Below are 26,002 nucleotides of genomic sequence, written 5' to 3'. Positions count from 1 at the left end.
TCATTTAGAAAAAAAAATCTGACTCAATACCTAGGCCAACGTTTCATAATGTTTTAATTGGCCAAAATATATACCCTTTTTTATTGTGACATTACTGATATTTTAACGTAAGAATACGTCACAAAAGCCACTGATTTTAAAATAAAAAATATTGTTTATCTACTGTGATCCCGTTTTTGGTTCTTTAGGTTTACTTGCTTGCTTTGTTGAACCTCTTTCAATCCTAACAATGACATGTTCTTACATCACAATCTTTTATATCCATTATTCTTGTTGTTCTTCTATACAAAGTGTCATTTTTTGAAATTATGTTTTCACACTTTTGCTCTGACAATTAAGTTTTTCTTACTTCTATATTTCATTGTGATAGAACCATGCTTTAACTGTTACGTGGACAATCTTTTTCGAACCATGTCATTCTACTATTTGCGTGTTTTCTATAATTTGATGCGTTTTATTTCTATAAGCTAACCTTGTACTGTGAAACCATAGCGGATTCGTTTTTACCTTTTTAATAAACTTACCTGAAAAGAATCAAAGTATGAGTTATTTAGAATGTCGTAATATATATTTCAAGTTGCCCTAGAAAAGTAGTTGCAAACATAGTTTCTAAGGTATATTTGCCATCTGTATTAGTAGGACTAGCTCAGCAAATTAGAAGTGTTAGAGAAGAATTTGCACATTTGGATACCAGTAATATATATGTTTTTTGTTATTTGCTGGTGGCGTCATATTATAAAAATCATATAACAAGAAAAAATATAACAACAACACACATTTATAATAAAACAAATCATACCATTGGCGAAGCTTGTAATAGTAAGACTTGCAAAAATAATCTTTTAATCAAAATACAAAAAAAAATGGCTAATAATAAATTAACACAGGTCTAACTCACACTTTATCGAAATAGGAAATGACATACTGTAATTGCCAATCAAATCAAGATACACCCAATCCTGTTAAACACTTTTGTTTAAATTAAGAGATAAACTGGTTGTTTTTTTTGGTCTAGGTTAAGGTAATCGATGAAAGTTAGCAGGAACGGTGCGAAACGAAGTTCCGGTAAAAAGTTCTTTTTTTCATGGAATGTCCTCTTTTACAAGCCTATCCCGCAAATGTATTTGCACTAAGATTTGTGCCCAGCATCGAATGAACTTCACGTTTTCCTAAGGGTATTTGTTTTCGAAATATAGTTATGACATGACTTTGTGACGTCATATCTAAATGTTTTTAAGCGTTTCGGTAGGTAAATCCCCTGAGTACAAGTAATAACTAATATCAGTCATTATACCCTTTTCATTGCTCGCTAAAGTGGCAAAATATCCTAGGCGTTGTTATTAGGTTTTAATTTGGAGGCCGTTATTCCTAAAATTCATCCAAGTCTTCAAAACCGCTTGGAATCGATAGAGCGATATGAATAATACAATAAGCGATATAGTCCTATTCAATCTCACTAGAAAGAAAGGCTTGTGTATTGCAAGACTAGATGAAGTTATTGTATAAACTTTGCTGCATATTTTATGAGTATTCGTTTAACGCCGTGTCGCCTTATCAGTTTACTGCATCAGGGATGCGAAATTAAAACGCAAAACCTGTCAAGTGTTTTAGGAGTTATAGCAAAGCCGGCAAAAATATAGAAATTCAACATGGAGATAAATGGTTTAGAGAAGGGATTTCCAAGATTTGAAACACTATAAGGCTGTTGACGAAACCCTCCTTTTCAAAAGAACCGATCACCAGAAAGTTTCGCAAATCTACGTCTACATTGAGGAGAGAATTATTTAAACACAAAATGTACATTAAAGAAATCTGTCTTATTTGATAAAACCTAGGATTTTTAGTGCACTTATGGACCCCCTTCACCCTTTCAACGGAACACCGCCTTAAAAGTTCTGTCCTATTCGTTTTACAGTTATTTTTTGTAGATTCTTATAGGAATACCTGGAAGTATTATTTGGTAAATATGCTACATTGCTATTCGTAAAGGGTTTTCTATTTGTGTATTGGTAATAATAAAAATTAAAACCGTAAGTTTTTATTTATTGTGCCTCATTAACAAGTTTCTGTGGTTTACCTATGGCTGGGGTTCGTAAACTGGGGTCCATAGACTCCTTGTGGTACGTGGACTAGTTCAAGGGGGTGCAAGAGACATAATTGAAATAGGGTAACATTCAAAGAATGGTATCAACTAAGTTTAATACAAAAATAAAAAAAATGCTTGGGTGCTTTTTTCTAGATCTTGGACATCAGTTTCACATTTGTTTGACCGAAAACAGCAGATTTATTAAGTCTGTTTGTTCAATGACGTCATATGTGACGTCACGTTCATGCCGACTCTCATCCAAGTGAGACAAAGTGTTTTTTAGAAGTCTGCGTTAAAAAGTGACATATGGGCTGTTGGGAAAAAAAGGGAAACCAACGACCTATAAGCTGTTGCGTACCAGGTTATTTTTCACTTTTATGCTGTACCTGGCTTTCTGGTCCTTAAGTAAATTAAGTTTTGAATAAATACTGCACCATATGCCATTCTTCTGAAAAAACAAAAGTTCGGTTCTTAACCATTTTGTCAGTCTGCCATTTACGTCAAAATAGAAGGTAGATAATCTAGAAACGCTGTAATGTGACCAAGACATTATAAGATACAATCTAAAGTTAAAACCACGGCCCAGGACCCTTTAAAACGGGCCTAACACCTTTAAAGATTCATTTTCCCGACCTAATGTACTACTGCGGAAATCACAACAGTTTTGGGTTGTACTGTCGTAGGGTCACACACAAAACGGGCTTTTACATCAAAGAGACAGAGAGAAAGAAGGTAATTCTTTCAAGGCGGCATCGCATCAATTGTTCGGCCTTCTGTCGAGTTAGCCTTTAACCTGGAATAGATAGACTCGCGCGAAAAAGTAGTTTAAATTGCTTTCTAAAGCTCAGCGGGATTTGTTATTGGGTCTGGAGCAGACTGTAGAAACAATATGTATGTTGGGGGTAGTTTAATCGCATGTAAGTAGCTTGATAAGACCTGCTGGGCCAATTTTAGCATTGCAGCATTTAGACTTAGCAGATGCATTTAAGCAATACACACACCTATAAGGTTTTTGAAGCTAATTATGAGGAAAGTGGTTATAGGAAACTACGGATACTATTTTTTTTAAAGTATGCGTTTAAATAATATATTTTTAGTTTGCAAAAGCTGAATGGTTGATGTTTTTGTTGTCCATTGGATAAATTAGTCGTAACATGAATATCGAATAGTTTAATTGCATGTAAGAAACTTTGTAAGGCTTGGTGGACCAATTTGTAAGTTGCATTGCAGAATTTAGACTTATTAAATGCGTTGAAGATAAGCAATACACAAACCTAACCTAGGATTAGCTGGGGCTATTTATCAGAAAAATGGTTATAAACCAACATGGAATGCTTCCAAGCGAACAAAATGTATTTATTTAGTTTACATGAGGCTGAATGGTTTTAAATTTGCTGTTGTGTAAGTTATTTGTATGTGTTTGGGCTTTACGTAAAAGTCAAGTAGAATTTGGGTCTATGACAAACTTTTGACCCTCGTGATAATTGATTGCTTAATGTCTATTGAATACATTAGTCGTAGCATGGATATCAAATATCGTAGCAAAATTACGTAGCATTTAGTGAAACTTACTAAAACTGACTTACCCAGTGGCAAAATGAACAAAATATGCTACATCCTTCTATATGGGCTTTGCTTTTGATCTACGTCTAACTACAACCTCCAGACATTTATGTTGAGATATATTCAAAACGTTCACAAATGCTAGTATTTATGGTAGAATACTCTACTAAAGCTAGCAATTTCAGGCCAAACACTATTGAAAGATCTTCAAATATATATATAATATAGTTCGCCAGCACATCGTCAGTATATCTTAATTCGAATTAGTAGGTCTATATCTTAATTCCTTTGATTCTGACGATGGCTTTAATGGCAAAATATTTGTATATTTTAGGATATTTTAATAGTGTTTAGCCTGATTTGTTAGCTTTGCTAGAGTACTCTGCGGTTACTGATCAGGAATTTAGGTCGACATTTATCTTGCAAAGGTCAAGGTAATATTCATTATCACATATTCTGTGCAACTTCTGTATGGGTTTTGATAATAAAGCCACGTCTAACTAAAACGTCCAGCCATTATGTGTTGTTAGATTTCAATTAAGGCAACAAATGACATTATATCAGTGCTTTTTTAGGCATGTTGTCACAAATAAGACTTTTCTTTCGCGTTATTATTATTCGAAGTCCCCAAAACAAAACTTTCAGGATTTGTTTTTCTATGAATCAGGGAGAAGCGGCTACGTAACCTGCTTATCCAAGATTCCCCATCAGTGCGTCACAATCGCGGGCCCTATACTGATGCATTTTGCGCTTTCCAAATCGACATGGAATGATTTCCAAGGGGAATTTACGCGGTTTCGCGGCGCTAATCCACAACTGCAGAGTAACAAGGATTTGTACTGTTTAATGATTCATTGCGATTTCAATTCCGGGCCGCCATTACCTGTATTAGCATCAGGACTGGACACTAAACGCATAAATCTTCGGCGCTAATTGAATTTCGCTTCGAGAAAAAGTTGTCGAATTTTGTCCGCAAAAGCTAGAAGGTTTTTTAGGGATTTGTGAGAGAGCTTTTCCTGCTCGTGCTGTCACCTGAAACTTATTCGAGGAATCCTAATTGCTGAATTGCATCTTGGGCGCAGTCTTCAATGAAAGTTCCAGGCAATATGCAGGCACAGAAGCAATCCAGATAGGCAGCGTAAATGTTTGATTTTTGCGAAAATGTTCTTGAGAGTTACCTAGACCAAACGTTATTGTTCGTCAGTGCGACTTTAAAGATTATAAGTTATTTTTAAAGTTTAGTTTCGGCCACCGTCGACAAATTTTAAGTTACCAGAGCGGCCCGCTTACAAAGACTATAACTGTTAATTCTCGGAGGTAATTACAGAAGTAGGATATACTTTAAGCGGCGTTCTTTAGGAAAAATTGAGAGACATTTCCGGCCCTAAAACACCTTAAAACACTGCGCATGTATATAAATATATTTCTAAAGTCATTAGTTTAGGCACATTTAGTTAAATATTGAGATTATTAATTACGCTGTTGCAAGCCAATACTTGGTTTGCCACAAACCAAAAGGTGTGTTTGGTATAATTTAATTACCCGCAGTGAAACATAGACCCGTGGCGCACTGTTTGCCTTTAAAATTTAGCGTTTGTTTGACAACAAAGGCAACAACAATCGCCAAGTTTTTACGAATAGACTGAATGCCACAGCAGCCTAACTTACCAGCAAGTGACAAGCAACTACAGTCGACAAACAGTTTTCTCTCAGAGGCGATTTATTTTGCCTTAAACAGTAGCTGGAAGCCGCTGTAGACTGCAAATGGACATACTGTGTAGCGGCGTCGACTAAATCAAAGGCTTTTTGTTTTTAGGTGTTCGCCGCGAATTTAAAGGACTGTGTTTTTAGTGTAGCGCTGTACTCGATTAATGGCGACACTGGTGTTTGCTTATCGTATTTAATCAAGGATACACGCGTCTTGCAACAAAGAAGAAAGCTATGTCAAATTGTTGATGTTACATCTGGCAACTATCCACCCAAAGTTTACTATTTAAAGATGCGAATCGTCGCTTTTCTGACGTTAGGAGTCTTGTCAGTTCTCCAAAATTCGCACGCCGTGCCTCTGAATGCAGGAAAATCTAACCTGCCCGAAAAAATACACCATAAAGACCTGGTGAGCATTGGACTCTGTTTTTGACCCTGATCTAGAATTCTGCAGCTTTTTTCGGCAGTAACGAAACGAGTTGTCAAAATTACAATTGCAAGAAAGAAATAGTTATGGGAGATTAAATATACTAATAATACATTTGACCTATCCGAACGCCAACTTGCACAGTAGCCCAAATAATGTTAGCAATATAAACGCCTGGCCGAAAATGTGGTAGGATTTTAGACCAGCGCCCTGTTTGCAAATTCGATTTCTATCCATAATTAATTACCATGCCAACGGAACTCCGTTTTTAAGTTCTTTATAGAATTTGAACTGTTTCTATCATTTTATTACTGATGTAAATCTTATTTGATGTAGCCTACTTCTGATTTTTCCCCAAAACTAATATCCAAACGCTGGGCAAATATACTGCTTTTAATTGAATACCAAATGAACTTTACCAATTACCTAACTATAGTAGCGTAGATTAGCGACATTTTTTTTATTCTACCGGACTGTAACAAGATAACGATTTTTCGTCCCTTTTTGTAATACACCATTGTAAAATTAGAATCAAATATCAAAACATATTAAAATTGTTATAATGTAAATTTAAAAAAATGTATTTGTTTTAGTGGCGAAAGTTTAAAAGTCTGTTTATAATTAGCTATACAGAAATGAAAATAGTGTTTGTGACCTGCATTGGGCAACAGCTTTCAGGTCACTTTTTGTCGCGCATTTTAATGTTAACCCCAAAGTATACACAATAACTAGATGTTCACACCATTAGGTATAGTTAAACAGTGGATTAACAAACACAATTGTTTTGCAAAGAACAGTTTTTATATAAAATTGGTGTTTTGGGAAAAAAATAATTTTTGTTTGGGCGTTAATGCTAAAATTCCAACAACAAAAAAAGCACCGGTTTGTACGTGGGTTTTCAAACCGGAAGTTACGTCACTCTGAGGGCAACCAGACAACCGTGATTAAATTATACTGGTCAACCGCAAATTTTAAACGGATATCTGATATATACTGTAGATTCGTAAAGTGTTTTCGGCGCTGATTCTAAAAATGCTCTCATTTTTATTCTAGCACATAACGTTTTAAAGATATTTACATTTAATTTTTAATGTTTCACTATATGGGCGCATTGCACTGTGAAATAATCTAATATTGATGCGATTCACGCACTATGCCATCTGAACTTGAAACTGACATCTTTGAAAAGAACGGTAAGCTAGTGATTTACGACGAACAGTTGTCAAGGAGGACATAGACGATGTACAATATTACAGAATCAATTCAATATTAGGAACACACCGAACGCATTCAATATTTTAGCAGGGGCTAAATGACAGTAAGCCAGTGATTTTAGAGGCACCCATTTTAAAAAAAATATATACATTGAAGATGTAAAATATTACAGAGCCGATCCAATATTAGAAACGAACATAACACTTTTTTGAGGTATAGGTAACATCTAATTGTCCTTGCAAAGCAGTAGCCAAATGACAGTAAGTCAGTAATTATAGAGGCTCAGTATTTTAAGGTATAGGTCAGGACATGGACGATGTACACTATTACACAACCAATTTAATTTCAAAAACAATCTGAACGCATTCAATATTTTCAAAGCACGGGCCAGATGACAGTAAGCCAGTGATTATAGAGGCTCAGTTTTTGAGGTATAGGTAAGGACACAGACGATGTAAAATTTTACAAACCAATTCAATATCAGGAACACACCGAACGCATTCAATATTTTCAAAGCAGGGGCCAGATGACAGTAAGCCAGTGATGGAGTAGCAATGTCAAGTGCACATTGCACGACAAGGTTGAGGTTCTTAGACAAAAGGAAAGCAAGCAATCGACCATTGAACCAGCAACCCTCCTAACTTGATCGACCCGTACATTCAATTTGCATCGATTATCCGGCTATTTTGAACTTATGCGTCTCGTGTTTTCGTTTCTCTCGGGAGCCTAGAGGGCATTTAATCGCCTTCCACGTCCTGGGAAAGCGTCTAATCATATAGTGATTTATTTTCCAAGGCTAAGTCCCGAGATTTGCGTTTCCGATTGCAGATTATATGATAGCTGCCCGGTTGAATACACACTCTTCACTAAGGTCTGTCATGCAAGGGTTCTACTATTCCACTTTTATAGTTCACGATACAGTATATATACATACCAGAGCATCTTAACCGGTGTAAAAATATTCTAAAATATAAAACCTTCACTGTATGTGTTTATCATTTTTTTCACTTTAGGTTTCTCCCATTTATCTCACAGTTATTTAAATACAAAGCAACTAAGAGGTCTATGAAATAAAAACTTGGCTTTTAAAAAAAATACCAAGCATTTCCAAAAAAAATCAGAACTTCCCCCTTCGCCAAGGACGCCGTGAGGTTAAAAAATAAAAAATACTGATATATACAGTAACACACAGTGTAACATAGTCAACTTAATCGTGAAACACTTTTACCAATACACAAAAACAATTATAACTTGACAATTACCCTAACTACAGGTTCAGCAATAGGTAAAAACCGCAATATTCCATTTTTACGAAAAAAATCAAAAAGAAAATCAAAAGGTGGTATGAAGTAACTGTTGACTACATTCTTAACTTTATAATCTCGCGAGGCACATTAGTCTGTGATGGTACACAGTTTGAAAACTACTTGTGTACCATAACATATTAGTTTGGCGAAACCTCCTTAAATACAACCTTTACTAACGCGTTGTGTCTTTGCAAGGGATTTAATCTTTTAGTGTTAAGTAGGCTATATGTGTTTCGTATACCAGAACCCTTTAAGCAACGGAATGAAAGTTATGGGAATATTCTTTTGAGGTTGGAGGTTGTGGTAAGACCTAGAAAGAATATCAAATCCAATGCAGAAGAAGGCAGCATTTTGAACCTTCAACCAACTCTTATTCATTGAATTACTGCAGTAACAATTTCTTCACACGCGTAACAATCTCTGAAGATGTTTAAAAGCTTATTATTTTAAAGCCTATACTCAAGTTAAACCCTTTTAAATCATTTACGCTATTTTCAACTTATATTTTATAAATTTCTAATATAAACGAAATAACGTTTTCTTTACACACGTAATAATCTTGGCGATATTTAAAAGTGTAGCTTTACCGTTTGTTGAAACGATGGTGTCAAGGCGTCAATGTCCCACATTCATTATTAATGGCGGATAATGAATCCTCGACAAACATTGTTCTCGTCGCTTGAAATTTACACTCACATTTACAAGCTCTTGTTTAAGGTTATTCAACCAAACACGAAACACAACAGTGCTCTTTAATTAAATTGTGTTCCTTAAATTTAATTCCCTTTCCAAGGTGTTTCAGATATTTATTTTGTTGATTAAACTGTGTCCTTTGAAATAAATGCCGTCAAAAAATGTGCTGCGAATGTATATTTTTTCTTAAAAACTGACGACATGTGAACTGTCTATACCAGGGGTTCTTAAACTTTTATCACCGCGGACCCCTAAAATTTTTTTTTGCTTTGCATGGACCCCGGTAGACAAGAAATGCTCCAAACTGACGTCATCAATTAACGTCACAATACAAATAGACTTCATGACTCTGTTATTTCGGTCCGAAAAATGTTAAAGTTAAACGGAGTCTAACTATACATTCAGTGCAAAACCGTATAATTTTGAATTAAAATGTTTTCTTTTTAAAAATTAATTATTTTAAGTATACACTAGTTCTTTAATTAGGCCTTCATGGACCCCTAATATCAGTTCACGGACCCCAGTTTAAAAAACCCTGGTCTATACACTACTTTGCCACAACACTATAATAGCCGATAAAAAATGTCCCTGAAACGAATCAAATATTTGTCGTTTTAGAAAAGTTTTTTTTTTTCCCTATTAAAATTTATTTTCCCTGATAATATAATTTTCTTGTATTTACTTAATATTTTATAAAAATTTTCTCATAATCCAAGATACATACGGCTCAAATTGACGTAAATAAGGTGTAACTCTGTATTTTGTCGGTTGGTAGTTTAAAAATGAACATTATGATTAGAAGAGTCGTATAGCTACGCTACTACAGATTTTCAAAAAACGTGACATTGTCGACCACCCCCCTCCCCCCCCCTTAAAAAAAATTCCAAGTTGGTCTGAAGAAATTTTCAGATGTTTTCTTGGGTAGACTATACAGTTTAGTTATAGATGTATTAAAATATATAAAAAGTGTTTTTGATATAAAATCTACCCGCAATTTTCTCGCAGTCTTTCCTGGTGCAATACGGCTACCTTCCCGGCTCCTCAAAGTTCACCACGTACGACATCACAAAAGCTGTCACCCGGTTTCAACAGAGCTACGGCCTGGAACCGACGGGAAAAATGGACCACAAAACCCGCAGATTTATGCACAAACCCCGATGTGGCCTCACAGATCAAAAGTTGGATACCAACGCTGATCTCACAGATAGGGGTGAGTTAGGGCAGATCTAGGAATTTTGTTTGGGGTTGTATTAAAAAATAGAGGGATGACGTCACATATGGCGTCATAAAGTTAAATTAAAACGTGTTTTTATTTTAAAGCGACAAAAATATTAATGTCCTTGTGTAATCTAAATTGCCCGAATTTTTATTTTATGCAGTGCGATAATAATCTCATAAGTATAGGTGAGTGGGTAATTTTAAAATACTTCGGTTTTCAATGAGATGTTGCTGCTTTTTGTATACGGAAAAAAATCTGTCCCAAGGTAATAAAATAGGCTTTGATTTAATTGGACAAAAAAGGTAATGTTGTAACATAAATGCAGCAATCATTGGATGGTTCAAAAATAATGTGACAAGGGCTTGCAATTAAAGGCCAAATATAGAGTAAAGTTATTCCAATAACCCTGTTCGACACGCGATATTAAGGTTTACTTACAAAAAAAACGGCGTAGATTAGGGCTCTATTTTTATTGTACTAAGGCTAAGGATAAAAAGTAGGCTTTTTCTTGCTGAATTAAGCTTTGCTAATTCTGTTTTTAATTTCACTTTTACCACATTTGCTAGGTATGCACATTGCACAAGGCTATATAACTGGGAAGGGCGAACCACAACAGAGCAAATTGTGATCACAACTGTTGTCCAATTTGTTTATTCGATTAATTTAAACTCACGCCTATTTAGTTAGGGCCTAATATTTTTTGGCTTGATTTTGATATGGGCCTATATTACATGGCCCATTACATATGTTCCTTTCAAAGTTTTATTAAGTTGGAATACATTTAGTGTTAAACCTTTTTAGCCTTGGCAAATTAGATTGGATTTACCGAATGAGTAAACACAGGAAATTAAAACAAATCCTAATTTAAGGAGCATTTAATTCATCTAATTAGGTTTGCCGCAAGTCTAATTCCAGGCAAGGCGGAAATTGATTAGCATTAGCATCATAATCAAAAAAATATCTTATCGAAAGACGCCATTGCTTAAGTTATATAGCAAGAATTTGCGCTAAAAAAATAAAAATATGAGAAATTTAATAAACGTTTGTTTTAAAAGAATTATTCGAATGTCCAATTCTGGAAGGCAATCTTAATGTTTAGCAACTCTTAGGAAAAGCAAATTATTTTGGGAGTGTAAGTTTAAATCTTGGTGAGGGTGGGTAAGCAGCGGCTATCTTGATCGGGTTTAAAAATTGGAGTCTTTCGGCGTTAAAAATTTAGTTTTAGACCCTAATGTTGGGCCTAACTTGATAGGGTTTAACGAATTATGTTTTCGACGTCAAAAATGGGATTTTAGGCGTTAAAATCATTCTTAGACAACAAAAATAGCAATTTGTGAAAAATTAGGACTCAGACGTCAAAAATTTGATCTTGAACGTAAAATTATAGGCCTTGGATGTTACAAATCGGGTCTTGGACGTCAAAAATTCAAACTTGTCAAAGATTTGGCCTTGGCGCCAAAGTGGTGCCGTATCGTGTTGTATTTTCGAAAATACTATTTTCTCATCGATTGCGTATCGATAATAATTGGGTTTGGGGTGCATGCTTACGTTGTTGGGTATAATTTCGTTTGCCAGACTAAACAAACTTCCAATAATGGCCAAAGCATGTTACGGTGTCAAGGTTAAGCTTTGGCGAAAAATAATGTTCAAGGTTGTGAAAATATGAGGATTTTTTGTTTTTGTTTTTAGACAGTTAAAATGAAAGGATTTTCTGTCATAAAACTTGCGAAATGACATTTTTAGGGTGTTTAGACAGCTTCGTCTAAAAACGTACAAATATTTACGCAAAGTTTGACATAATTAGCAGGCTTTTTAAAATTTTGGTCGGGCGAAAAGAAGGGTTACCAAACGAAATAAAGCTACGAAAAAGTCGCTATGAACTTTTTACGATAATTTCTTAAATGCCTACTAAAACATACAAAGCGCGATTCAAAGCGAAACAATTTTAGAAGCGGTAAAAGACTCGTCCTGGGCAAACTGAAGGCCTGCGAACCAATATATTTTACCCGCCTCCCATTCTCCGGAAAACCTTTTTCAGCCAAAATAAGCCCCAACGGCATCATTTTATTGAATAAGTTACACTTGCAAGGCATCCTTACCTAACCCTACACTTACCAGCTTTGCAAAACAAGGATGGATACAGCTTTCTTTTCAAATGAAGGATCCTTTATATTATATGTGTATTTTAGATCCCGTTGTTTTGTTTCTCTTGCGACCCCCGTCAAAAATAATTGCCTACTATCGAGTTACGTGGCGAATGGAGTTACATAATAGTTCACCCTAAACTTTACCCCCTTTAAGTAGGGATGTCAGATATATCGGATAGTAGTCGATACCCGATACCAAGTTGTAGTATCGGTGCTCGTCCGATATTAGGGTTATATCGATGCCGATCCGATAGCAATTGATTCAAGGAATTTCATGATTTGCGAACCACAGTGTTGTAATGACTTAACTTAAGTGCACTTAAGTCACTGTTTTTAAATGACTTGACTTGACTTAAGTCTTTTGGGCAAATGACTTGGGTTAAAATAAATTGTATTAATTAAGCAATTATTTATATAATTACGTTATTTATCCCAATCTTTGCACATAAAAGAATTTGCTTGCAACATGTTGCTTTTATTTTATTTTTAACTTGAGTTGCTCATAATAATCGGAGGAGTTTGCCAGTTTTCATAATTTAAAGTTTTATTTTTTTTGACAAGGGCTGGACTTGAAGTTGACTTGCTCTAACTGTGATTTGACTGGGACTTGACTTGGGCAACCGATGACTTGGACTGGGACTTGACTTGTTATTTATTCAAAAACACTTGACTTGGACTTAAGTTATTTTGAAATGACTTGTTTACAACACTGGCGAACCAATGAAACGATTTTCATTTAAATCCATTACAAAATAATATCGACATAAAATTTCAGTTTTCGGACATCCTAACTCCCTTTTTAAATCGTTTAGTTCTACTATGATTTGCTAAGAACGATAACGATTTTTGATGCCGCAGAAAGTTTAAAATTACTTCACTCTTCGAACAAGCCGCCACACACAAACATCGCAAAATCAAGAATCTCCGATCTTTCTGAATCGATTTCACGACGAAAGAAGCGTTACGCTCTGGTGAGCAGGTGGCCAAGCACCGAAGTCAGTTACGGGTGAGTGAACACCATTGTTTACGTTCAATTTTTAACAAATTCGTTTTATTAAATGAAAAATTGAGATAACAATGCTTTAAATTAAATAGAAAAGTTGTAAGGCTTTATTTACTAAATTTAAATACTAAATGCAAAAATAAATAACCAGAATTGCACATTTTTTTTTCTAAACAGTTTGATTTTAAATCCGACGTCAAACTGACAAATGAGTGAATAGAATTGTGTTATATGGAATTTTTTTTTCGATACCGATACCCTATATATCGGACAAAACGGACCGCTGTCCGATCCGATACCAAATGACGTCATTACTAAGGTCAACACGAAAAAATAATGAATTTCAAAGTATCGGATCGGCACCGATACCGCCCTAGTATCGATGCTATATGGTCGAAGGTCGTACATTCCTATCAGTTATGACGTCATATTTCTAACACGTCACTCCATTTTTAGTTATGCACTTTAGAGTGGACCTTTTTTGATTGTGTATGGGTACTTTAGAGGTATTTGTATGTGAAAACCTTTCCCAGAAAATCATCTTATAGTCGTATTTACAACTTTTTTTTAGTTTTCGAAGCTACACTTCAAGTCTTTCGCCAGTCCAGCAGCAAAACGTCATTTCGCAAGCTCTGTCAGTTTGGAGCGATGATACGCCTCTCACCTTCTCTCAGGTGCGTTTAGCGTACGACCGCAGAAAGATGTTCGTGAAAACCTAATAGTGTAATTTGATATCACTATATAAAAAACAAATTGTATTGTATTCTCGACAAGCTTTCTGCACATTTCTACTTAAAAATAAATGTTTTAGGGGTCCGCCTTAGAAATGTTTAAGAACCCCTGGCATCAATACAAAAAAAACTATAGGTACATACAAAACTAAGCTAAGCGTGGACATTTGGATATGTTTCAAACTATTTTTTACTACGCCGGGGACAAAGATTATAGGCGACATTTTATGGCTTAGCGTTTGAGAAAATCAATTAAACTCGAACATTTACACAATTGCCACATTTTTATTAGAAATTTGTCTAACAATCGAAAAGTGTAGTTGGTTTGACTTCATGTAGGCACGCAATAAGGAAAAGGTAGCATTATGCTTTTTAACCTGATTGGTCGAAATATTTAGCTTGTTCTAAAACTGACCAGTGGTTTAAAACAAGGAATTCCTGAAAGGCAAGGAAAGCAACTTTAAGTGTTTATGTAAACTGTTTTTTTTTCACAAAATCAACGAACTGCGTTATACATTCAAGTAAGCAACAAGGGTTACAGCTTGAGTGCTGCTCAAAATGCAATATTCATGCAACCACATTGGTGTTGAGTTTCGTTTATCCCGTTTCACATCTGCAAGTAACATGACTTGTGGTCGGTATTACTAATATAAGCTTTCTAGTAAATTAAGCAAAGTGCAACAAGTAGCAGCTTTCTGTAAGTTCGTACAGTAAAGCATAAAGGCTTATAACAGTGTTGTAAGAATACCCTCGTCCATTCAGCAGTAACTGAAACGTACATATACATCATTCTGTCACCAAGCTTTTGAAGTCGTTTTGGCCAACGATAACGGCACCCGTATAGTACACAAGGTGCCTTCTGAAATCGGTCAACCTGATTAGCAGTGTTGTAATGACTTAAGTGCACTTAAGTCATTGTTTTCAACCGACTTGACTTGACTTGACTTGTCTTTCGGACAAATGATTTGACTTAAGTCATTTGGACAAATGACTTGGGTTAAAATGAAGCGTTTTTTTCAAGTATTTTTTGTATAAAATTGATCCTAATTTTAGCACATAAAACAAATTGCTTGCTATATGTTGCGTTTTTTTCTTATTTTTTAGTTCAGTTATTGCTCATAATCATACAAATTTAAACAATTTAATAGTTTAAAATTTTATTTTTTAACAAGGACATGACTTGAAGTTGACTTGCTCTAATTATGACTTGACTGGGACTTGCGCAACTGGTGACTTGGACTGCGACTTGACTTGTTATTTATTCAAAAACACTTGACTTGGACTTAAGTTGTTTTACAAATAACTTGACTGGGACTTAAGTGAATTTAAAATAACTTGTTTACAACACTGCTGATTAGGATTGTATAGTACAAGCAAGGTCAGGCTAAAAAAGCAACTTAAGTATCTCTACATATATTTTTAACATCTGACGTTAAAAATGAATGAAAAAAATTCGATCTATTATGCATTATGTCTGACTACAAACTTCAGCTATTCTCAGACTTATTTAAAACGTTTAACATGCAACCTACTTCTGTATGGACTTGGATATTCATTGTACGTGTAACTAACCCTTTAACAGTGCCTCTTAACTTTTCACGGGTGGCACCCCTTCCATGGAACAACTTACACAATTCCACGAGGGATGTCTGTCATAAGTAATAAGTGACACATAATTGGGTTTAAGCGGTAATTCAGGAAATTTAAACTCCCAGTTCGGAAGTTCTGCTATAGATTTAATAAGCTGTTGTCAAAATGTGGTCGCTACGCCCTGGTTGGTGCGTTGTTTCAATATTTCAAGGGCGTCGCATAATGTTTTCGTTTTGTATCTACCGTAAATGGATTACGATTTCCTTCAACATACAAATAAATAAAATGTCTTGCATGAATTTTAGTGAAATTTAGTAAAACTCCTATCGCTGGGTGTGTCACAAGTCGAACAACTTTTTGTGAGGTGTCGCAAAAAAAAAAAAAAAAAAAAAAAAAATTGAGAACCACTAATAAAGCTATGTTTTTTTTTGAGCTAAACTATATAAATCTAAGATTTTTCATTTTGTTGCCAACTGATGTATGCCTTCGAACCCAAATATCAATCCAAGTCGATCATTATTTAATCAAAATGTTATTTTAGTTTGATTTTGAGTTGAATATTTTTGCAGATTAGTTACTTTCAAATCCTAGTCTAATTTCAAAATCAAAAAAAGATTTCCAACCTCTTTTGGAAAACTTAAAAATAAAATATTCTAGTTTTGAAATCTGTTACTTAATCAAGTGAAAATAGTCACAACCGTTTAAATATAATCTGCGTTAATTTGTTTTCATTGAATCCTTTAATTATCCCAAAAGAATAAAATCACAATGTATGACGTCACACGAATGACGTGGTTAACAGTGACAGCTATTTACGGTTTCAAAAAACCGCACGATGCATAAAAACGTCGCATATAAATTGGAGACAAGGGTTAGGCGACAGGGCGTCCTATCACGCCTTATATGGGCATTAATAATTAATTGATCTTTTATAATTTTTTGAATGACGGAACAACGCGGTGACAGTATTGTAAAGTTCAAAAATTCTTTTTGGGAAACTGTAAGATTATACGTTCGGATTTGAAAAACATTTTTTACCAATTAATTTTCCCATTTTAAATTTCCTAACTAAAATACTTGAGGTATTTCCAGGATTTCTACGCTAACCCAGTCGGATAAGTTTGCGTGCCACTTTTGAGGAAGTTGTAACAGCAATACTCAATTTGAAATTATTAGAGTGTTTTTTGTTGAAAACCTCAGACATAAACTTGCAAAGCGAACTTCAGATTTTAAGCAATTTATTATTAAATAAAGAAACTCTTTCCGTTTAACTGTGGAGTTACGGATTGCTTAAAAATTCTTACAGTTTTCAGGACGCAACTACAGGTCGTTTTCACTTTCTACACCCGTACAGCTTTTTTCTTTAAAATATTATACAAAAAAAAAAAAATTATTGGCACATATTAAAAAACAAATTAAATGACTTTTCCAAAATAAGGTTTGATGAATTTTACGAAAAAATGTATTTTATCAAATTCAATTCATTGTTCCAAAATCTTGTTTTCCAGGTTTAAATTAAAGAAACAACTTTACCAAAAAAACATTAAAAATATTTCAAAACCATTTTAATGCCGATTTATAACTCACCTATTGTGACGTCAGAAATGGCGCGAGGACGCTGACGTCATGATCTCGTTCGAGCGCGGTTACCATAACGACGGTTACCCGTTCGACGGCAGGGGACACACCCTCGCACACGCCTTCTACCCGGGTCAAGGGTCACGGAGTGGTGACGTACATTTCGACGAGGACGAGAAGTGGGCATACAGCGATAATCAAGGTGAGTAACTTATAACGAGTAACGAGTGGCGAGTTTAAATTGAATCGCGAGTAGTGAGTTTAAGGTGAGTAGCGAGTAACGTGTAGAGAAAAATGAGTAGAGAGTAACGATAGGTGAATAATGAGTAGTGAGTTTAAGATGGATAGCGAGTAGAACTTATTATGGACCGAGTAGTAAGTAGCTGGTTACGAATAACGAGTGCTGGTTATAGTGCCGTTGTTGGCAGCATTTTTATTCCCAAGCCAAAACAAAACTCCGAAATGTCTCTGCAGGTTCAAACATTTTAGTTTTGTCGATTTTACACATCTTATTTTAATAACCGCAACGACTGTTAATCAGGGATAAAAAAGGTTATTTGTAATTTGCACTCAATGGAGGAACAAGATTTGTTCAACAAATTATCCAGTATAAACAAATGCCCGGAGCTCAAAGGGTGAAACACTTTAATTTACGCAATTAATCACAGGTGTAGCGCTGAATATGTGATAATGGAAATCACCTTGACCATTAGAAATATCTTAAAAGATATAGATATACATTTCGCCAACAAAGGTAACGTCAGTATATCTGAATTGAAAACGCAGCAGTAAGTATTGTAGACAGATACCATACCTGCTGACGAATGCCTTTGCTGGAGAAATATATATGTATATCAAGATCTTTTGATAGTATCTGACCTAAATTGCTAGCTTTACTAAAGTATTCTGCTGCTTACCGCAGATGGTACAAGTTTATTCATGGTTGCTGTGCATGAGATTGGACACGCCTTGGGTCTTGGACATAGCAACAACTCGGACTCTGTGATGCTGCCATTCTACCAAGCTTACAAGCACAACGCTAGACTTGGAGATGATGACATAAGGGCTGTCTACAACCTTTACGGTAAGCGTTTATAGGAGGCAAATATAGGCTTTGGTGAAATTTTGAACCAAACGGAGATTTCATAAAGCTCATTTCATATTGTGGAAAATATTTGTTATGGTTTTCATCGTTTAATAATAACCAAGTCAAACAAGTCCGACACAAAAATTTTAAATCGGTTAGGCGAGTGGTTCCAAAAGTTTTTTACTATTCCTCCCTCACAAGCTCAAAGTCAAGCAAACCACGAAACAATTCTCCTTTTTCTACTAGTAGATTCGGAAAACCTGTAAACCTGCTGTTTTTTATCGAACTTAATTGATAAACTTAACTGAAAATTCAAAAGATCAGGCGTCAAAGCGTTTTTATACAATCAATCCGTTGTGGTTATAATGAATGTATTATATTTTTTAAAGCATAGGCTACACAAAAGTATCAATTAGTCCTAACTATAGTATTATGTCATTTAAAAATCTGCCCCAACATTCATTTAACCAACAGGTGTCATTTTTCTAATGGAAATCGCGTAAAAATCCTGAAGAGTTGACATTGAACCAGTAGCTGAGCATCAAATACAAATTGCCCTTAATCTTAATCGCTCCCTTTGTACACAAGGCGTTAAATCAATATTACATTAGGCTTTATGTTGAATCGAAATTCAATCTGCGGCAATCAAAGGAATTGTGATAAATTGCTTCACGAGCATCAATCCACATCGAAAATGCCTTAATTTCTGTTGATCTTAAAGGGTTGCAATTGCGTACTTCAGATGGGTTTTATTCCGATATCGTTACCTTATATTTTCAACAAAAAAAATATCGCTATTCTGGTCCGACACCGAATGACGTCATCACTAAGCTTAGACAAGTAAACAGGTAAAAAAAATTAGATAACCTACAGTTTGTGATAAAATTACTTTTTAAGCTAGAAATTACCACCTTGGATCACAATTCATGACGGAAATGCACAAACTAATTTGGAATTTTATTGCGTAAATTATAATGGGGTTCATTTGCGCAGTTTAACATTTGCGAGGTTTAGATAAAACACTGGCTAAAGATCTTGGATTTGAGTGCAACGGGCTTCAATGAGGCTGTTCAAAATTACAAGGCATTTTTCCTATTTTAGTGCAAAAGGTATTTTTCCGTTCAAGTTAGGCCCGCAGGTTATTAGATCCCAGTTCTTAATATCATTGCATATGCATTAACGTAACTAGGCGCGTCTTCCTCATATTCTATGAGGAAGTTTTCGGTGTTTTTATGTTTATTGCTATTTTTTCTACTTACTATTTTTAGTTTGTGATATAATTTAATCGAACAAATCTTTCTGCATGGATTAATTTACAATGTTGCATCTAAACTAATCACTAAGTTATCATCACATAAAATTTTAAACCGAACAACAAATTTAAAAAGCTTATTACAGTTTTTGTAAATTTTGTAACGTTGTGCGGGCAATTTGTAAACGATTTAATTTGTAATGACAAGTCAAAAAATAATCATCATACTCATTACTATTAGTCCCACTTTTCCTAATTCGTCACAAATCATAAACATAACACTTTGTCCGTTAAATGTCGCGCGCCACTTGTGTCGCTCGTCGCCCGCTAAAGCCCGGTCGTGTCGCGTCGCTGTTCTCCTTTGCCGCGACATGAAAAATTCACGACGCCGGGCTTGAGACCCTTGTGTTATGATGAAATAATTGGATTTGTCAAATCTGAAATTGATTCAATTTGGCGACTAATGTGTCGCGTCGCGCGTGGTTTTCTTGTTGTTTGTCGCGCGTCGTCGTATTTTGACAGATGCACACGTTAAGCCGAAAGCTTTTAGCGGCACGCGACATCTGCGCTTAAAGCTACAGGTTTGCCATTAGTTAGAATTTATTAGACGAGATAATGTAAATTAGGAAACCGCATTTTAAGGTCTATAGTTCGAATCCCACCGCAGCCTTGTTTGATTAGGCTTGTCTTGTTTGTGCAACTACCCTTAATGGCTCACGGCTTTTGGTCGGATTTTTTTCTGATTTTGTGTCTATAGTGCTTTAGGGGCCTTAACAGGGATTATTCAAATTAACTGACCTTAAATCAAACTGACGTTTAAAAATTATTGTGAGACTGTTTTAATAATTCCAATCCAAATCATTCAGGACGAAAGCGGGTGATTCGTTATGTAGCTATTCATTATACACACCCTGATCAGGAATATTAAGGGCCCACTAAAAGACTTTTTGGCGATTAAGAAATTAAAACAAGCTTACAATATTCCAAACAACAAGGCATGGTCGAAAAGAAAAAAAGGTCTCTGTGAGGATTCGAACTAACGACCTCAGCTATTTCGGCGCACCGCTTTACCAACTGAGCTTAACTATGCCTAAAAGTTTTTGATTGCCAGTAAATCCTTCATCTATCTGGTGCCGCAGTTCAACCAAGGTTTTCATTTACATTTTTAATTTAAGTATTAGTGGACGTAGTAAGTATGTCAAAGCTCAAACTAAAGTAGGTGGCATTTTGATTTTTAACAAAATAAATAAACAGATAGTTTAAACGTTCACAAATTGCTACCTATTTTTCTGTAAGGGATTTTGATATTCATTCTACGCCTTTTCATTTCTAACTACAACCTCGAACCATTAAGCCCCAGATTATTAGTAGGTTTCCCAATATTTTGCTACGATTTTCCATTTTGGGCGCCTTAGGACCTTAAATGTGTGGAAAACCACCGACTTACCCAGCTTATCATTACCCAGGTTCAGGGGGTCTCGTCAGGGATTTTCTCGACGATATTCAACCAATCCTAGCCGACTCGCCCCATACCGCCACTAGCGGTCAGGTTGTGGGACGTGAAAACAAGCGAAGCGTGACCGAAAGCGATCAGCCAATAGGAAACTGTTCCTACTCGTTCGACGCCGCCGCTAATATCAGGGGAGGACTTTACTTCTTCAAGGTACTTTTACTTTGGCGTGTTGTTTTAATTTTGTTGTGCTTTGACAATAAACCTAGAATCCTAGATAACTCTAGTTTTCTAATTCAATCAACTTTATCGAAACTTGAGCTAAAGTTGCCAATTCATGTTTCATGTTCGATAAAAACTTGATTTTGCCCTAAACAGCTGAATTTTACTGTTAATTCAAGGCTTTTTACACGCTGTTGTTTGTAACAGACTATCATGGGCCACAGCCGAATACAACAGCTGTTTTAGCAAATTTAAGTTGTTGAAATGTCCGTTTATAAAACACTTGATTGTTTTGCTTCTAGACCACACTCAGACAACTAGATAACACTAGTTTTCTAATTTAATGAATTAGAGCAAAATGCGGCTAATTTTAATACCAATCTAATTTATGAATTGTTTGTTTGCTCTTATATTAGTTCTAATGTAATGTTGAAAACCTAAAATAAATCTCGTTCTTTAAGTTTCTTCTACAGTTTCCATCAAAACGAAATCTAATCGTTTTTGTTAACCCCTGGTATCTAAGTTTTGTAAAAGTTTAATATTTTGTCGTAGTTTAATCTTAATTCCTATTGCATCGTGTTGTTTTAGTTCAAGGCATTGCTATAAAGATAACACAAATAAGATAAAACTAGCCAAGTAGTATTGGCAAAGTAATAATATAAAGTGCTACGAGTTGCAGCTAATTACTAAGTGCCACTCAAATATTCTCGTGATATAATAATGAATTGCAACTGTGCCATGGAATCTACATTGGTTATATACTGTGATCTAGCCTTGCTAAGTACTTATCGACCAACAAATATGGCAGAACATAATATTATATGATCGTGCCTTCGGAAAGGCTATTAGGGATATCAATTGGCCCTAAATTGTTTGAGGGTTCGTCAAACCAAGGTGTTTGTATAGATCTCACATGACTGTTTGTAACATGTATAGTATGAGGGTAATTCATTGCTAAAACTAGTAAAATCAAATTCGTTTTGTGAAAACAATCGGAAAACTAAACACCTTCTAATTCTGCATTAATGAATGCTGATGTGTGATTTGCCTTCATATACACCCACGTAAAGTATAAAGCACATAGCAATAGAAGATAAACGACTTTTAGAAACTTTAACGCCTACCTTTCTGCAGGGAAACCACTTCTGGCGCATCAAGAAGAAAGGCGACTTGGATAGTGACGTCAAAATGAACCGGTTCTGGGTCGGGTTTCCTGATGACGTAACGATTGACGCGGTCTACGCAAGAAAGGGAATGATTTTCATATTTTCAGGTAAGCTACGTGGAGATATGTGCCTATGGAGAAAAAACTTCCACTTGGCGCGAGCATATATTTCGTAAAAGCTTGTCGGTATTGGGGACCTTAATATCATATGTGTTTTGCGGGCCTTACATAATAGAATTCCAACTTCAATGGCTTTTATTGTAGTTTTGTTGAGGTTTTTAGATACACTTTGTACTTTTTTAAAGATTTTGAATGTGCTTTTATACCTGTGTTTGCTAAACAGCCTAAATATCAGTTTGTACGCGAACAGAAAAGGTTTGAGTATTCTCATATTAAATAATGTTTTGTGGCAATCATAATTTATGTTGCAGCCAAATGTAAACCACCCTCATATCACTTTGATGCTAAACATAAAGCATAGAAAATATACTGGATGATTAATTATTTGAAACTATTACTATGATACTATACCATTACTTTACGCCTCTAAAAATGGTCTCAAGCTGTCAGTGTAACATTTGGTAAGTCGAACTGTTAACAGCTTCGAATTATCTTATTTCAACTCAGGTACAAACTATTGGGTGTACAAGGGAACACGTTTAAACGGGACTTACCCGAAACCGATCAGTGACTTCGGTCTTCCGATGGACGAAGGTGGAATAAACGCAGCGTTTATCTGGAAAGCAAACAAGCAAACATACTTTATCAAGGGGGACAAGATATGGCAGTACAATGAGGTAAGACTTAAACAACAGAATTGTTTTAACCAAGGATCCTTTTCTAGGGTCTAAGGCAGTGGTGGGCAATTATGCTGCATGAGAAAAAGAAAATGCAGGAGAAAAAAATGTGGGGGATCATGTCAAAAAAGGTGGTTTCGAATATACATAATACAACGTGTGACAACTTTAAAAAAAAAAAAAAATATTTTAATATACTTTTTGACAAACTATAGAAGTAGGAATAGGTACGGATGCCTTTTAAGAGTTATGCACTGAATAAAATATTCTAAAATCAAAATAAAAAAAATTCAAGGCCTTTTTTGCCTAAAAAGTTTTATTGAAAATGAGCCGCGGGCCGGATTTAAAGGGTTCATGGGATTTTCTTATTAAGTATTACTTTCGTTAATTAGCAGTAGGTATATTCATTGAGCCTAGTTGGTTGATTTTGTTGGTCAATGTTGACAAAAGTACAGTAGTTCAATACTAAATTTTGTGGCTACATTTTACTGAACGACGATTTCATAACGCTCACTATATAGTTTTTGGTTACCAGAATTTCTAAAACGAGAATTGCTAAAGTGCATTTTTAAGGTGTTAAGTTATCTTATACAATTGTATGACTTTGACTAGGTTTAAACAACGCGAATATCACTAAAGTTTTGTAATATTACTTAATATTGTAGCTTACTAATGATATGCAAAGCAAAAAATTTCAAGTAGATCGACATCATCTTTATACGGACGTTTCAATACGAACTTGTATAATCTTCAGTTAATGTGAACATTACAGATCCATGCATAGTCTGTACCTAACTTAAAATGAATTTAGAAAAAGTTCACTTTGAACGAATATTAGGCCCATTAGCTTTTGGAATAAAAGACAAGTATTTCTATTACATGAGTTGCTAAAACCAGATTAGTTTAATAGCCACATGGGTTGTTGCGATATTCACCTTTTATAGCTAAATTGAAAACATATTATCACAAATGCTAAGAAGGTTTGAGTAGAATGTGAATACTGTAGTCTGTGTACCTTGAAAAACCTATTTAATATTGTAGAAACATTAAAGAAAGTCGGCACAGAAAACAACTTACCAAAATTCAAAGAACATCCAGCAGATTTCCAATGCACGACAGTATAATAGTGTTCCTCACAGTAATAGTTATATGGGCTTGTACAATGTTAATCCAAGTAAACAGATAGATAGGTGAGTAGAGATTTCCAGAGGTGCACTGTGTAGAGGCAGGTTGTAATCAATGCACACGCCTTATCGCGAAAAAACGCGTTAATCAATCAAGGACCTGCTAAAAAAGTGTGGCCGTTTATTGCGCTGTCCTGATACCAAAAAGGTGACAATATGCCCGAAATATTGTGAACAATAAACAAGCAAAAATGAAACTATTTTATGGATGTGTTTTAAGGCACGTTTACACTACAGCTGCACTGAGCTGAGCAAAGCGTAATTTGCATTTAAATTCTATTGTGGCGAGCGTTTCAAGCTTTGCTAAACTCAAGCCCCGTGCAGCATCTGCAGCTAGCTTAAAAGGGAAAAAGTTTTAAGGGAAAAGCTGTACTGTTGTGCGAGATTATCGTAGGGCATATGCCGGCTTCTAGTAAGACGAAGGAAGAATTACAAATGCCATACAGAAGTAGGTTTCATTTTGAACGTTTCGAAGAAATCTTTATTCATTTTCAACGTAGTCCTGTGCTTTCAAGGCTTATTCGAAACGTTCAAAATGATACCTTCTTCTATATGGGCTTTAATATTCTTCTTACTACGTCTGCCGTTTAGCTTTGTAACATTTTGTCAATAAAATGTTTACAGTCCGCATCTGTTTTTTAACAGTTTGCAGGCGAGTTAGTTTCCGGGTAATGATCATTATGATAAAATCCTTTTTTTTTCACTACCGGTACATATCTTGTTTTATGATAAAATCATCGACTCGGATTTTATGTTTAAAGGAAAAGGGCGCCATCGCGCGGAATTACCCCAAGACACTGAGCAAGGTGCTCCCGGGGATTCCCCGCGATCTGGACGCCGCCTTCTCCGACCCTACCGACCCGGATCAAGCGGTCTACTTCCTAAAAGGCGAAACATGCTGGAGACTGAACGACCGCGATTTCACCGTTTCTGACATGACAATAGGGGAGAGGTGGTTCGGGTGCCCCCCTGTCAGCTCCGGGGGGCAACAGGGACCCAAGGGGGCCGGGAAATCCCCCCCAGCGCGCTCGGGGCCCCTTGTGTACGCATGCGCAGTTTTCGCCTGCCTTTTCTCCTTTGTTCAGCTCGCGATTTTTTCCGAAGCGGCGCCGTAGTGTTTACATTGTTGTTGCGTCGGTGGCGATTTGGGAATTTCCCTGATTTTAGGGGGCTCGAAATTGGGACAAGGGTGGAAAGAAACTTGACCCCTACTTCCTCCAGTCTCTGTAGAACATTTTTCATCATAATCCTCCCAAATTTCACCTGTTTGCATCAAAATGGATATTCAACAAAAAGTGGATTTAATTTTATCCCAATATTGAACAGAAAAATTCCACACATTTTTTTGACACTTTAAATTTTAAGAAAATGGAACAACCCAACCAAGTTTGATTTGCTTAAAATCTAATACATTGAAATGGAATCCCAATCGATTAACTTTGAAGCATATTGGTTGGATGTCGTTGTAACATCAAAGCCCATACATAAGTAGGTTGCTTTTTGTGAACGTTTCGAATATATTTTTATTTATTTTCAACATCTGTTACCAAACGCAACTGACTTAAAAAAGCAAACGTAG

General features: G+C 35.5%; 1 protein-coding gene across 1 annotated transcript; it reads left to right on the top strand.

Moving 5' to 3' along the window:
- Positions 1-8,953: 8,953 nt before the first annotated feature.
- LOC146166490 (stromelysin-1-like) lies at positions 8,954-25,538 on the top strand. The gene is made up of 10 exons (XM_083386257.1): positions 8,954-9,022; positions 10,004-10,208; positions 13,223-13,370; positions 13,939-14,041; positions 17,291-17,468; positions 18,189-18,350; positions 21,072-21,268; positions 22,412-22,550; positions 23,070-23,239; positions 25,185-25,538. Exons 1-10 carry the CDS (start codon positions 8,954-8,956, stop codon positions 25,536-25,538), a joined length of 1,725 nt encoding a protein of 574 aa, XP_083242383.1.
- The last annotated feature ends 464 nt before the right edge of the window (positions 25,539-26,002 follow it).

This window comes from Ascidiella aspersa, chromosome 1, assembly GCF_963924565.1.
Source record: "Ascidiella aspersa chromosome 1, kaAscAspe10.2, whole genome shotgun sequence".
In the NCBI taxonomy this organism is placed as follows: domain Eukaryota; kingdom Metazoa; phylum Chordata; class Ascidiacea; order Phlebobranchia; family Ascidiidae; genus Ascidiella; species Ascidiella aspersa.
Note: the sequence above shows the minus strand (reverse complement) of the source record. Positions and strands in the feature narration are given on the sequence as shown.

Coding starts and splice junctions, on each gene's coding strand:
- LOC146166490 (XM_083386257.1), top strand. CDS start 8,954: ATGAATCCTCGACAAACATTGTTCTCGTCGCTTGAAATTTACACTCAC. Junction 14,042..17,290: donor CGCCTCTCACCTTCTCTCAG/GTGCGTTTAGCG, acceptor TTGTGACGTCAG/AAATGGCGCGAGGACGCTGA. Junction 21,269..22,411: donor GAGGACTTTACTTCTTCAAG/GTACTTTTACTT, acceptor ACCTTTCTGCAG/GGAAACCACTTCTGGCGCAT.